Below are 16,442 nucleotides of genomic sequence, written 5' to 3'. Positions count from 1 at the left end.
GAATAAGTACAAACAGTTAAACATATATGGAACTCTCTGATTCAATACAGACAAAAGATTTGAAGTGAATTTGAGGAGCAGCAGCACCAACAATAGCCCTACCATGCCACTGTTCATTTACTTTGTTATTTTAAAATTCCCAGGCACAAGTGAGTTTGCAATGTACTGGTAGCCAGTCTCCATTTGGTTCGTTACTCAGGAAGGATATTGTTTCCCCTCAATCTTGCAGTGGAAAAAGTGTGTTTAGAAATGGATGAATGGTTGGTTTACTAATGTGAAGGGTGACTACATCAATGCAGATAATAACCAGGATTTGCTGATTATGGACTCAGTGGAAGAATTCATAACCTAAAATCATGAATATTAAATGGGTAAGGGGTCAAAATGTTCAAAAGAACTTTGGTAAACAGGACCACTCAAAACTCAAAGCTGAGAATTAGCAAGGTCAGAAACCTGATAGTCTTCATTTGAATCAAATATTTCTTTTAGGAAATGAAAGGAGCATTTTCTTTATTGGTCATAAAGTTCTGAAGGATGCTAAAGGCAACCTGTCATTCTTCAATAGCCTGGCATCTAGTACACCAGAAATTGGTGCACATGAATAAGTGTTTCCTCATTCAGAAGGCATTCCTAGAAATCAGGATGAAACAGGCACTGATTTACATCATTAGTAACATGATGAAAAGAACATGAAAAACAAATACAAATTCTGTTAAAAAAAGAAAATGTTCAAAAGGCAACAAAATAAATGTAAACAGTTGCAGATTCTGATGACTAATGTATTTTGTTTTTTATGAAAATAGAAAGCAACAATTCATTCATTTCTATATTTTTTATGATTTGGGTGGTGAGCAGTTACACAATCATATTGACTCTTCATTGATTTGTATCATTAGCCTCTTTGTAATATAAAATATTCAAGCTATGGCTTTCCAGTTTGAATTAGTGTAGACAACAATTAAATGCATTTTGAAAAACATTAGTAGTTGATTTACTCCCAGTACTCCCAGTGTCCTCTTATACAAAATATGGGTTCAGAAAACAACATCAATTTATTTTTGTATAGCACACAATCACACAAGGAATGCCTCAATCAGCTGTTTTTTGACAGCCTACCAGACTTGACTCCGTAAGAAAACAAAAACAAACAAAAAAAGCTCCAAAAACAAGGCTCCCAGACTTCACTCCCAAAAAAGATTTAAAAAAACATTTAGGGAAAAAAAATGGAAGAAATCTTGGGACAGGGGATTCAGAGAGGGAACCCATCCAAGTGGGTTGAGCATGCAGTGGATATCAAAAAATGGGGTAAATGCAACACGCAAAACATAATGCAAGTTATCCTCTTCACAGTGCTAGATGGCCAATCTATCATTGCCACTTAGGAAAAATACAATAGTACAAAATACTTTGTTCATCCACAGTACTCTTCACCAAGCACAGGCACAACACGCTGCACAGCTCTCAATGCAAAATGCAAGAACAGATTATACCATGCACTAAATACAGAACTATCACAAATAAGGGTTCAGATTTGTTAAAACACACCAAAAACAAAGTACAAACTAATTAACATAAGAATGCAGTTCAACTGTTAATAAACAATTAACAATTTGGGCAGTAAAACAGGAACACAGGGCTTCATATTGTATTTCTGAAATTCAGTGGGTACATTATGCACCCCAGTGGCTATGTTTTCCTTAATGGCCAAGTCAGCATACATATAGGCTTTAAATCCCTAATCACTCAATGCATTATTGTTCCTAGAATGTTTCAATTTTAGCACTTTAAGCCAAGCTATTTTATGTAGCTCAAAAATGATGTTGACCATCAATTTAAGTGTTACACACACCCCACACTTCAGAACAGATAATCCACCTGAAGTTAAGCATGTTTTTTTACTTTACTTGGGCAAGTGACCATTGCTGGTTAACTGCTGGAAGAATTGTTGGTAACATAAAAAAATTATGCTGTACAAATTGGTGTCAACCTTTAGATGAGACATAAAACAGAGGTCTTGACTCTCTATGGTCATAAAAGATTCTTTGAACATCTTTAGAAAAGAGGAAGGTGTATCCCAGTGTCCTGACTAAATTGTTTACCACAGCCTGGTTATTCTGGGCCCCTAAAAATCCCCTGCCCCTAACTGTCTCTCTCTCTCACTCCTTCACTGCCAATAACTAATGTGTGGCGAGCATTCTGGTGCAAAAATAGCTGCTTTCTCATCATCTAGGTGGATGCTACACATTGTTGGTGGTTGAAGTGGCTGTCCGCTGTCTATGTAAAGTGCTTTGAGTGTCTAGGAAAGAACCATCAATCCAGAATTTATTATTCAATAAAATTAGAGGACTGGTCAAGGGTCTGCATTGGTCTGTAAGACATTATAAATATCTGTGTACATACTGTATATCACAATCAGTATCATTACAAAACTCTTTACAAATCAAGCAAGAATAAATCAAGAAGTGGCTGCTGATGACATTGTGATCTGTAGTGATGATAGGGAGCAGGTTGAGGAGACCCTGGAGAGGTGGAGATATGCTCTAGAGAGGAGAAGAATGAAGGTCAGTAGGAACAAGACAGAATACATGTGTGTAAATGAGAGGGAGGTCAGTGGAATGGTGAGGATGCAGGGAGTAGAGCTGGTGAAGGTGGATGAGTTTAAATACTTGGGATCAACAGTACAGAGTAATGGGGATTGTGGAAGAGAGGTGAAGAAAAGAGTGCAGGCAGAGTGGAATAGGTGGAGAAGGACAGGAGTAATTTGTGACAGACGGGTATCAGCAAGAGTGAAAGGGAAGGTCTTCAGGATGGTAGTGAGCAGGAGACAGAGCTGGAGATAGCAGAGTTAAAGATGTTAAGGTTTGCATTGGGTGTGACGAGGATGGTAGGATTAGAAATGAGTACATTAGAGGGTCAGCTCAACCTGGACGGTTGGGAGAAAAAGTCAGAGAAGCGAGATTGCGTTGGTTTAGACATGTACAGAGGAGAGATGCTGGGTATATTGAGAGAAGGATGCTAAGGATAGAGCTGCCAGGGAAGAGATAAAGAGGAAGGCCTAAGAGAGGGTTGATGGATATGGTGAGAGAGGACATGCTGGCATGCAGGTGATGGGTGTAACAGAACAAGATGCACAGGACAGAAAGATATGGAAGAAGATGATCTGCTGTGACAACCCCGAACAGGAGCAGCCGAAAGAAGAAGAAGAAGAAGAAAATGCTATATAAATGTAATTAATAAGTACACAGTATAAAGAGGGGTGGCACGATGGTGCAGTGGTAGTGCTGCTGCCTCGCAGTAAGGAGACCTTGGTTTACTTCCCGGGTCCTACCTGCGTGAAGTTTGCATGTTTTTCCCGTGTCTGTGTGGGTTTCCTCTGGGTGCTCCAGTTTCCTCCCACAGTCCAAAGATATTTAGGTTAGGTGCATTGGAAATCCTGAATTGTCCCTAGTGTGTGGGTGTGTGTGTGTGTGTCCTGCAGTGGGCTGGCGCCCTGCCCAGGATTTGTTCCTGCCTTGTGCCCTGTGTTGGCTGGAATTGGCTCCAGCACACCCAAGTGACCCTGTGTTAGGATATAGCGGGTTGGAAAATAACTGACAGTATAAAGGCTGTACCAGAAGATTAAGTGACTTACTGTGAACGATGCAGACTGTCACTAGTCACAATTGATCCAGCAGTCTTGTTGTTTATAATCTTAACCAGTAAGATGCATCACTGCCATGTCAAGCTGATAATAACAATACAACCATAACACATAACTCCAACAAATTACAAATGCATAGAACAGTTATATCCATGTTTGTAAATTATGAACACTGCCATGTTAAGCAACCTACTCAGGGTCAGATATCAGTGGTAACTGATCAATAGCACCCCACCTTTGCCATATAGTCTATAGACACTAGCAGGCTACACATCCTGCAGAGTGAATGACAAATTGCAATGACATACTGTATAGTCTCCATATTTATTTTGATACTTGAGTACAGGTAGAATGAGTGACTCACTCAGGATCACACAGTGAGTCAGTGGTGGAGATTAACCTCACCAGGTTTGCTTAACAGTTCGATTCCTATACCACTGAGGGGTCATGCTGCCTGCTAAAGCTACTCATAAATCACAGGTGAATTTTTTCCTTATTTTTATTTTGTGAGCAGTAGCACATTAAATGACTGGCTGAGCACCATGCAGTGAGTCACTTGTGGTGACTGAACCTGAAACCTTGCACTTTTCAATCGAAAGACTTAGCCGCTAGGGGGGACACACTTCCTGTAGATATTGGATTATAGTAAGACACACAGAGGTAGGCGCTAGAGTGATGAAGCAACAACTCACCAGGTTTAGGTATGCATTCATTACACTATTCTGCAGAGACAGACTCCTCTTCCTGTATTCTCTGGACGGAGCAATCCTGCTTACATTGTTTTTCAAGCATGCATTCACAGACAGCAACATAAAGCTTCAGGTTTACTTGTGAGGATAAAAAGTCAATCCATCCATCTCCTAACCTGCTTATCTGACGTAGGGTGGCAAGGAAGCAGGAGCTAATCCCAGAATGCATTGAGTGTAAGGCTCATGTTTTGGATATTAAAACACCTAACAAACCTTAAAATGTCATGCATTGTCATGCAGTGCATATGAGTCTAACCTCTTGTATTCATACACATGTTTCTGCACAAACATTTCTTCTGTTCTCGTTTAAACTAAGTGTGTTCAATACATTTTATTTTTTTCTGGTCACTTCCACATCAAGATTTAAACATATAATTTTAAAAGATTCAAATGTGGCTTATGTGACCTTTCAGGGCTTTGCAGCAAAGGTCATGATTGGCAGGTGACCTTTCTGTACAGTTAATTTGATGGATAGCTAAATGCTCAAATCCTCATTCTGTCTCTGGACAAGATAGATATAGGACGCATTCCGGCAGACGTCTCTGACCAGCAGTTAGCTTTAGAGGTTTCACCTTCAGGTTGATGTCCTCCACATGCACCTTCAGATGAGCAGATGTTACAATTTTTAATACCATCTGTAACAACAAGTCATGTGTATCATTTCAATCGCTTTTGAAAGATTTAAATGTACATTATGCCTTTAGTGGATATTTGGTTAACGATTTTTATTTTATTTATAGCTATTCATGTGGGGCAGAATAGTGGTGCTGCCTCATGGATCCAGTATCCTGGGTTCAGTCGCTAACCCAGGTCATTACGCCTGCGGAGTCTGCATATTCTGCCAGTGTTTATATAATTTACCTCTTAGTATTCCAGTTTTCTTATAACATCCCCAAAGACATACTGGTTAGGTTGATTTGACATTCTAAATTGGTCCTCTGTGAGCCTGAGCTCTATCAAGGTCTCCATCCTGCACTGTACATAATATTGCCAGTTTAGACTCAAGACCCCTGCAACCTTGAATCGGATTACATTGGTTTGGGAATATTATGTTATTCATGTGTTTATTTTAATTTGTTATATTTAGCTAAGAGTCACTGAAAATCACTGAAACCCCTTATAAGCAAAGTTTTGCAGGAGGAAACACTACTCCAGAATGAAATTGCCTTTTTGCCGTGGCTTGTATCCCATTGCCTTGTTCTTGTTTTTTGTAATATTTTATATTGCTTTGAATCCTATCACATTACATTATATCATCTTGCACTATATTGCATTACATTGTGTCACATCTCATTGCATCTCATTGAATATATAATGCTTTGAATCACATTACATTGTGTTCTCATATTAGATCATTCTTGCCTATGATTTGTGGGGCAAAATCACATTGCATTAGTTCTGCCCTGGCATGACTGTCTATGCGTTTCCACATCTTTGAGGTACGAGGTCCATTGCTCTCAGCTCAGCATGCTGTATATTTGGCTGATTATTTGTTTTCTTTAATTAAATATATAATTTATGAAAAGGAATACAATAACTGTTACACTTTGTATGCACATAATATGATGGAAGCACACAGTTAGCTCAGTTACAGAAATGCAATAAGCCTAATGTAATAAATACTTCAGACAGCACTAGTGGGAATGGAGAATAACAGAAAAAAAAATCAATTCTGGATGAATCTTTCAATACTGGATAAATCTTTTCATTTTAAGTGCACAAGCAGTTTCCCCAAATAATTTCCCCCAATTTCTTAAAGGTTCTTATGAAGCTTTTAGTTTTAGTGCATCTTCCCAATTGAAGCATGAAACACAAATTGAAATTTGACTTCTGCTGTTACAATTCAGTTACTTCAAACGAAAATTTCTGTCAATTAAAATACAAAACCAAACATCCGTGGCTAAGCTGATTTAAAACAGTATCTATTTACCTAAAGCTGAAAGCATAGAACAGTAATCAACAAGAATTCCTTAGAAACAGAAAACTGGCAGCTGCAGCAAATCAATGTAATATTAACTTATGAAAAGTGAAATGATAATTTGAGGCAAGCAGAAGAACCTGGCACAGCAATGAAAGATGGTTGGAAGTAGCCAGATGAATATACCATGCACGTTAGTCTCTTGTTTCGAGGCTGCAAACCAGTTTGGCATTTTGAAACTAAAGCTTTTCACTATATAATAATGTACAGTTTAGACTGGTTGTCTAAGGGTGGTATAGTATCTTTCTTGGTTAGGATACCACAGCACAGTTTAGACATACCATTAATAAAGCCATTCAATCATGTTAAGCTATTTGTCTAAGCTAATATTTAGAAGAAGAGTGTGGAATTTAAATCTTACATTTTGTATTTAGTACCTTCTCTGTTGGACCACAATGCAGCCTACTGAAGCCTGTGTTTAGCTGTTACTATTTGTATTCCTGTCCATTTTTATTTCATTCTATCTCTCCTTCAATTTTCATTACAAGCCTTTTCACTACAGAGATATGAATCTTGAGTATCGGCAACAAGACAGGAATGGCTCTGGGTGGGACAGTAGTCAGTCGCAGGGCAGCTAATTGTACTCCTATTTTACTGTTACTCTGTTAATGTACAACTTGTATGTTTCTCCAGACATTTATGTAACTCTGTGCCTATCTATACACATTAGTTTAAGGCTAGTATTCATTCTTCTTACATTTAGCCCTGCTGTCAACATGGCAGGTTTTTTTTTTCAGTATCAGATGTAATTAAAATCATTTCCAATTCTGTCTTAATTTGTTTGGTTGGGAACAGTGATAATTGAGAGTAAGTGTGCTAAAGCATTTTATTTAATGCTTTCTTCAGACCTAATAGGGCACAATTAAGTCTATCATTAAAATAATAACCTGCACACTCCAGTAGTGTAGTTGAGCTGAGTGGTGGGCACACTGTTGATAATTTGTGCGGCATATTTGTAAAGGTGTATGGTAGGCGTGGGTTGACTGAGGTGGGTGACAGGGGCTGGGGGAGGGGGTCGTGATGCATTTACAAATTGTGCCATAATTACATTAGTAAATAGCCTGCACTTGAAGTTTTCAAATGCGCATTAATTACACCTTTATACCAAGTACATTTTCGAAACTGCTCTTTGCATTTAAATGGTCACCTCGAACTGATGGACACCTCTTGTTTGAAATGAAGCCCATGTTTGAGGCTTTGCCTGTTACTCCGTTAATTATTTGCCATGCATATTATTAACGCCCCCCTGATTTCTGACAATGTAAACCTGATGTTCTATGGTAATTACTGATTTGCAAGGTTTTCCTTTCTCCTTGAATGTTGCAGAAACTTTTTTTTTATATTCTGATTAAGTTGATTACTCTGATTAAGATTGGATTCTTGTATTTTATGCCAACAAATGGTGTTTAAAAATTGCATAACCATTGCTGTCTTGCTGCTTGCAATTTTAAAAAAGTAGTGTGTACACAACCCATCTAATCCAGTTCTGGGTCGCAGAGGCCCGGAGTCTATCCTGGCAGCATGGGGTGCCACTTAGGAACCAGTCTAGGACAGGGTGCTTGTCCAATAATAATTCTTTAAATTTATATAGCGCTTTTCTCACTACTCAAAGTGCTCAGCAATTGCAGGTTAAAGGCCTTGCTCAAGGGCCCAACAGAGAAGAGTCCCTATTGGCATTTGCAACCTTCCAAATGCCAGTGCAGATCCCTAGCCTCACAGCCACCACTCCACTTATGCAGAACCTACTTATTCACCCATCCACACAGAGTTCACTTATAATATCTAGTTAACCAGGTAAACAGTAAACGGATTTCTGATTTGAGAGATAAAGTGTACAATACAGAAAACAATACACCCATAAAAATAGCAGTGCCAAAGTGTTTTTTCGGATTGATGCCATAGGGGAACCACTTTTGGTTTCCAAAAGAATCATCCATGAAAAAGATACAGAAAAAAACTCTTATTTAGATCCATGACAGCTTCATAAACAGCCATAAATACAAAGTAGATGACAACCATGGTTTTCCACCAGATGTCCCGGTTTCTTCCCACAGTCCAAAGACATGCAGGTTAAGTGAATCGGTGTTGCTAATGGGTCCCTAGTGAGTGTGTGTGTGTGTTTGTGTATCTGTGTGTTCACTCCGTGATGGACTCGTGCCCAGTCTACTAGGCATGAGACTAAATTTTGTTGTATGATATTTCACAATACAAAATGCTGCCAATACGAACTGTGGTCCTGCATCATGTATTGTATAACATTACCACATAACTCAAATGAAACACAATAGCAAATTAAAACATTTTTTGTTGAAAGCAGGAAATGTAAAAATCTGATTAAAAGCTAGAATTAACATGATAATCTCAGTGCAGTTTCATTTTTTAGACCTGTACACTAAATATACAATATATTTTTCAATGAATTTTTTGTATCATGGGAATATTGTTTAATGAAACCTGAATCCCAACATGAATGATATTGTGGGACAAGTGTATTGTCTTATACTGACTGTCTGGGTTTTATTACTCCAATGCTTGCTGGGACAGGTACCATCTTCCCCATGACGCTGTTCAGTATAAGCAGGTTCTAAAATGGAATGAATGATAACAGATTTATTAAGTACCAATGAAATCATGATTTTGGATGGGCACTTTCTGGGTACCACAGGCTAAATTCAGATTTTCGTAATCTATCAGTAGCTTTTCAGGTAGCCTAATATACATTAAAGATTTTTGTTTTGTGCACATATTAGGGACTTTTTCAAAGCACAAATAAAAATAAAAATAAAAAAAACTGCCCAAAATATGTCTCTGTAGTAAGCAATAGTTCATCGAGGAGCCACGCAACACAATAAACCAGCATTTTAGTGACAGGAACATTTATTTGTACAACGCCTTTCCTCTTCACAAATATTCAGAACGGTACAATAGAAATAAAAGTAAAGTATATAATAACAGTCAAATAGACAGCAGTTGGAGAAAGTGAGAAAGGTGAAGTGTAAAGAAATAAGAAGGGCGAGACGCCCTATGAAAATTTGAAACCAAGGCCAATGACTGAAACCAGCGAGAACCTATAAACTCCAGATAGAGAAGATGTCCTGTCATGGAATCGATTCCGTGCTAAAAAAAAAAAAAAGACTAAACTGCATACCTAAAGGGTTGCGGACGCAAGTCTCTAATCTGTCGGTTATACCCTGCTGATGGATTGGGTGTTGACTCTTAAAGAATAATGAAAAGAAAAAGCAATCGGTAGCTGCACATTACCCGTGTTAATGGATATAAACACCGCCAGTGTTGCCGTGATGAATGCATATTTGGTAGGTATAAGATTCTTGCCCTGTCAGCGGGCGGGTATATGTATCATACTGTAATGTAATAAGAACATTTAAGTAACTACATTTTTCATTAATTACCGAGAATATTGACGTGGATTAGTGTCCATATTAGTTTCGCCATATATAAATATGTCAATAATTGCTATTATTAATAGCGGTCGGTGAGTATTGAATGGGTATTACTGTCAAGGTAAACGTTGCTATAAATAAAAAATGCCAATACACGCTATTCCAGCGATGCATATTTGTTTCTTTTCAGTAATTAGTAACAAGATAAACATGACCATAACTACAGACTACATTACAGTGCACAAGCGACTCTGAATAAGATAAGCAGGCACCGAAATGGATAGGTGGGTGAAAAGGCATTTACCATAAATTCAAGCCGTCTGTACTTTACTTAACTTCACTTGATGCCGCCCAGCGATGCTGTGTAAAGCTGTGTTTAGCAGGGGAAATTAGACACCATGTCTAATCCACTGCTTAGTGCCAGTGCTTACTGTGTTGGGCTTACTTATTTGCACGTATTTTGGAGGACAATTTACCTCGCCATCCAACGACATCCTTGGTTTGATTAAAGACTGAACTTTCGGGCTGCGTGCAGAGTGAATTTCGCTTTTTGTACATCTGCGACTTTTTCGCGTCTTTTGCCCACTCCTGCAGTTGATGGGTTTTGGTCTGTCGAGGAATGTAACGGGAAACCTGGAGTCAGAAAAGAATGGCTGCACTAGGCGGATACAAAAATACTGTAAACGTAAACTCTGTCATAAAGAAAGAGTGCGTGAGTTGATAATAGTTTCCTAACAAACTAAGCACTGTTTAAACCATACAGGATACATGCTGAAGAAAAAGCACGTGTGAAATACTAAAAAGTTTCTTTTTAGGTTTTCATAGCCATTTTATCCTATTTAATGATCCTAGCTGCATAAGCTCTCCAAAATTAAGTTCGTCACAAGTTACTGGGTTGTGTGGATCCTCATAGAATATTGTTTGATAGAGAACCAATAGGAAACTGGTGCTTTGGACTTAGAAAATATTCTTAAAAATCTTTAATGTATAGTAAGGTACTGAAGATCAGGAAAACCTGAACTTAGCCTGTGATACTTGGAGAGTGAAGTTTATAGCTGTTTTCTAGACACTTGTAGTGCTATACTTCAACCACCACAGATGTGCAGCATCCACATGAATAATGCATTTGCAGCCATTCACCATACGTTAGCGATTAGGTAGTGAAGGGAAGAGAGAGATAACCAGTTAGAGACAGGGGATGATTAGGAGGTTAGAATGGATGAGACCATGAAAGACAATTTAGCAAGGATATTGGGGTACACTCTGCTCTTTTTGAAGGATGTTGAGGGATCTCTTATGAGAGTCAGGACCACGGTTTTATGTCTCATCAGAAGAATGGCAGCATTTTTTATAGCACCCATCTCTACGCCAAAGCATTGGGACCCACACACAGACCACAAAGTAAGCGCCCCCTGCTGGCCTCACCAGCATCTCTTCCAGTAGCAACCCAAGCTTTTTGTGGTTGGTTTCCCATCCAAGCATAGGTCGGATCTAAAAATACTTAGCTTCAGGTGAATTACTTGTTCGGCAGAGGGCACCAGTCCATAACAAGATGAGTAAACACAATCTCACTAGGACCAAACACCAATTCACCTGATTTGCATGTTTTTGAACTAATGGAGGAAATCCATGGTTATCATCTATTCATACCTATTTATGGAATCTGTTATGGATTTAAAAAAAAGGGTTGTTCTGGAAACCTCTTATATAGTTCTTTTAAAAAACAAAAATGATTCTCCTATGGCATCGCTCAGAAGATCCACTTTGGAGCCTTAACAATGTAGGTCACAAGGTAAAAGCCAGTTTTGAAAGTGGCACCAGCTTGTTTCAGGGCATACGTTCACAATGGGCAAATCTAGGGTCTCCTACCCAGCAAGTTTTTAAGGTGTGTAAGAAAACTGAATTATTCAGAACACGGGTAACCACAACCTTCTGGTGTGACCGACATAGCATTAAACTCATGTCACTGCATCGGTGATGATAAAAGTCTGTTCTTTACATTTATGTGAAAAATAATGCAAAACATGACATGCCTTGTAAAAGTTAATCAGTAGCAAGAAATACACTCAAATGTCAAAGCACAGAGCTTTTAAAGTGCTTGTACGTGGGCCATGCACATTTGTTGATATTGCTGAACTGACAAAATAACCCCCTTCTGTCTAAAACTAAGAAAACAGAGTGCACTACTTCAGTTGATCCACATTAACAAATATTGTTTTCTTCTTGTCTGACGGTAGTTCACCCCAGCATTAAAACATACAGTATACTATTAGTGAATTATAGGAAAACTGTTATACCCATAATCCCTCAGTTTCCAGTTGATAGTCTCAAAATACAAGGCCTTCAGAAAGTATTCAGACCTCTTCACTTTTTCACATTTTGTTAAGTTGAAGTTTTGTGTTAAAATCATTTAAATTAGTTTTTACTAACAAAAAAAACAAGATTTCAGAATGTCTTGCTAATTTAATGAAATAATAAAACAGACATTTCACATTGACACAAGTATTCAGACTCTTTACTCGGTATTTCTTTGGAGCACTTTTGGCAGTGATTCCAGCCTGGAGTCTTCTTGGGTTTGACACTAGAAGCTTCACACATCTAGTTTTGGTGATTTTCTGCCATTCTTCTCTGCAAATCCTCTCAAGGTCAGTTAGGTTGGATGGTTACCATCTGTGAACAGCTGTTTTCCAGTCACTCCGGAGATATTTTATTAAGTTCAAGTCTGGGCTCTGGCTAGGTCACTCAAGAACATTTTTGGAGTTGACCCTCAGCCACTCCTGTGTTGTCTTTGCTTTTTGCTTATTGGAAGGTGAGGTCCAGAGCCCTCTAGAGAAGGTTTTCAATAAGGGTGTCATGCTCTTTGCACCATTCTGCATTCCCTCAACCCTGACTAATCTCCAAGTCTCCCACAACACTATGCTGCCATCTCCATGCTTCACCATTGGAATTGTATGTGCAGATATGAATAGTGCCATGTTTCCTCCAGATTCTTAGGACTGAGGCCAAACAGTTTCAGACCAGGGAATCTTGTTTCTCATAGTCTGAGAGTCTTTTGGGTACCTTTTCACAAACTCTAACTGGGCTTTCATATGTCATCCAGCCACTCTACCATAAAGCCTGGATTATTAAAGTGTTGCAGTGGTGGTTGCCCCTGTGGATGTTTCTTCCATCTCCACACAGGATCTCTGGAGCTCAACCAGCATGACCATTGAGTTGTTGGTCACCTCTCTTACCATGGCCCTTCACCCCTGATTGCTCAGTTTGGCCAGGCAGCCAGCTATAGGAATAATTGTAGTTGTTCCAGACTTATTCCATTTAAAAATTATGGAGGCCACTGCACCCTCAAAAATCTTCCATGTTGCAGAATTTTTTTGGAGCCTTCTCTATATTTCTGCCTCTACATCCTATCCTATCTTTAAACTCAACAGGCAATTTCTTCAACCTCATGGTCGACAGAATGGGATGCACCAGAACCAAATTTCAAGTGTCATAGCAAAGGGTCTGAATACCATGTCAACGTGATATTTCGGGGGTAGGTTTGTAATAAATTTTCAAAAATTCCTAAAATCTGTTTTCACTTTGCCATTCTGGGGTATTGAGTATAATGTATGAGTATATTGTTTGATGGTGGAAAAAATGTTTTTGTATCACAGGATGCAACATAACAAGTGAAAAAGTGAAGGGGTCTCAATTCATTCTGAAGGCACTATAAAGTAACTGATTGAAGTATGTTTTTTACTTGTTTCTCAATCTATCACTTTTTAACTGCCTCTTCCAAATGAGAATCGCTGAGATGTGGCACTTATCTAAATAGCAATAGATGTAGGAAAACACTGATAACATTGTACCTGATACACCTAACCATAGTAATTATAAGTGCAGTAATTAAGTCTAAAATCAACCTAAACGGCACATGTCCGGAGTGTGAAACTGAAATATCCGGAGAAAATCTTCCCAAATACTGCGAGAAGACAAAAACTTCACATACACAGTAGTGTTGTAGGCAGGTCATTAGAAATGTAAAATGTAAAATACCAGCCCTAACTGGGTAACCGTATTTTCTTTGTGTGTGTGCGTATGTGTGTGTGTGTATATATATATATATATATATATATATATATATATATATATGTGTGTGTGTGTGTGTGTGTGTGTGCGTGTGTGTGTGTGCGTGCGTGCGTGTGTCTGTGAATTCATGACATGAAGAACGCTGTCGCTTTAAGAGAAAATGCCCTTTTTTGGCCGAGGCGTGCGGGTGGGCGTCAGCAATGACAGCGCTCAGGAGAGTAGAGGGGAGCGACTTGTAATCTGGTAATGCTCATTCAAATCAGGGATAAAGCAAAGGGAGAGAGAGAGAGAGAAAAGGGGGAGAGGGGATGAGGATCATCTCTGGGAATTAACCACGCACTTCCACAGCTGCCGAAATGAGGGACAACTAGCAGCTACGCTCTGCCTTCATTGCAGGATATACATGTTCAAAAAGTAAAGCTTACAAGAAGAAGAAAAAAACTTTTCGCTAGAGGATTGCAATTATTTTGATTAGGCATACATCTCATACATCTCAGCGTGGTCTTGGAGGATCTTTTTTGGTTTACGAGGGAACATATGGAAATCAGTTCGAAGAGGTTGTCTGTGTTTCTGCAGAGGATTTATCCAGTACTGTGAGATGCTGCCGTGGGCGATCTTGACTTGTGGAAGTCGGTGGTGGAGTGGGCGCCTAGGCGTCGCAGATTTCTCTTAGGTGAGATACGGATGCGCTTGGGGTCCCACTTTGAGAAAAGAAAACTTTGGATCTGCCATTGTTTTGCACTGGAAATCAGGAGAAAAGTTGGAGAACATTACACCCACCAAGAAGAACGAGTGAAAATATTTGTGGACACGCTTATATTTCCTTTTTTTTTTCTTTTTTAAAATACGAAGACGTCGATTTAAAGGAACACGAGATGGGGTTTTATCATTCTTGGATTGGCCCGCATTTGGCATTCGCTTTCTTCTGCACGGCTTTAGGTAAGAGCAGACCCACTTCGACTTTGTCTGTGGAGTGGAGGAGACGATGTGAACGTATTGAAAGCATATAAATATTAAGACTGACGGATCTGTCGTCGGATGGTTATTCGAAATGATCTTATTTATATGGCTGCATGCTTGTAAGATTGATCTCAGAACAAGTATATGTAAAATAGGTTGATTTTGTCCCAGCAGTTAACAGTGGATTCTTAGACTGAAGTCATACTGGCAATCGTGAATATAATATACTAGCGATGCACTTGAATGCTTCTGTGTATTTACACTAATGTATGTCATATATGTATGTATAGTATGCCGTATTTTTTTTTTTTAGAATGACACGTCCTTTAAGTGTGCGATCAGTGTGATATCTGCCAAGTAAACACGTGTGTTATGAGCGAGGGGTAAGGGCTGGCATTTTCGGACATACCGTCTCTTCTTATGCCTTATCATCTTAAAACAATATTCATACGAGATAAGCGGATACCAACTCGATTATTTTCACACTTGCGAAGTTTGTTAATTAGTTCTATTGGAATATGATGCATTTAATTTAAACGTGTCGTTCATTTTTTGTGAATTTCTCTGGTCATTTCCCCTGATGTTGGGCAGGTGTTTCAAATGCAACATCTTCGTAATTTCTCCATAAAATGATGAATGACAAAAATCTGTGTAAAAAGTAAGAAACGGACAGTTCGGTGTCTCTTTTAACTGTTTTAAAAGGGAACAGTCTTCCGACCTCCAAAACTTCAAAGGATGTATTTCGATTCAGATTTCCATCTGTAAGTGTCGCTCCAGGGTCTCAGTTGTTTTATGACCGTGTAACTCCTCTCCTTACGGCCTCGGGGACCGTGCTGCTATCAATCAATTGCAGTTCATTGGCGAAGCGCATTTTATATAGCGGAACTTTGATAAATTCAACAAGCATACTCCGGCCCTTTGTAAAATTGTTTACGGTTATGTTCAGAGATATAGCCATGTTATTCAAATTCGCGTTCTTCTTTTACGATTCCTTAATTATAACATTATGTCACTCTATACAGATGTCTCACTAGTCGCGACATTTGCCGTTTCTTTCCGCTTGAGACATTCTGCCCTGTAATTATACTGTCTAAATGCAACAATGGAACAATTATCATAAGGTGACAATCACCTACTTGATGTCCCAACACAAGCCATCGAGTCAGCTATTTGCCGTTCATTTAATAATGAAGAACACAACGATTGTAAAATTGTAGCCGTCCCGCAAAGGAACCGTGCCCGGATACCCACTAGTTATTTTTTTTTATCTCGTATGTGGCAGACACTCATTGCAAGAAAGTATTCAAAATTTTATATATATATATATATATATATATATATATATATATATATATATATATATATATATATATATATGAAATGTGTTAATACATTAAAAGCCTAACGGATTTTATCTTAAATGTATAAATCCGTAATGGAAATGTATTCATGGGATCCCATTTTTTTTTAAAGTGTTTTCTGTTCTTTAGTTGTGTTCAGTTCATACATACCTATTGATTGAGTTTTCTGTATTATAGTGAATTTAATTGTGCTTTTCTTACTTTAAAGATCAATTTATAATAATAATAACAATAATAATAATAATAACAACAATAATAATACTTTTTCCCCCTTAGTATTCAGTC

General features: G+C 38.5%; 1 protein-coding gene across 5 annotated transcripts in view; it reads left to right on the top strand.

The window, feature by feature from the left end:
* The window catches only part of robo3 (roundabout, axon guidance receptor, homolog 3 (Drosophila)), a 388,056-nt gene that overhangs the window by 195,972 nt on the left and 175,642 nt on the right, over positions 1–16,442 (top strand). Inside the window, exon 1 of one of the 5 annotated variants that reach the window (XM_039764142.1) lies at positions 14,079–14,775. The exons of the other annotated variants lie outside the window; for them this stretch is intronic. Within the exon in view, the coding sequence (XP_039620076.1) occupies positions 14,712–14,775 (64 nt within the window). The 5' untranslated portion in view covers positions 14,079–14,711. Of the gene's footprint in view, positions 1–14,078; positions 14,776–16,442 lie in introns of those variants that run through there. 5 annotated transcript variants of the gene reach the window in all.

Source organism: Polypterus senegalus, chromosome 9, assembly GCF_016835505.1.
Source record: "Polypterus senegalus isolate Bchr_013 chromosome 9, ASM1683550v1, whole genome shotgun sequence".
Lineage (NCBI taxonomy): Eukaryota > Metazoa > Chordata > Cladistia > Polypteriformes > Polypteridae > Polypterus > Polypterus senegalus.
The sequence above is the reverse complement of the archived record's forward strand: the minus strand, read 5'-3'. Positions and strand labels throughout refer to the sequence as shown.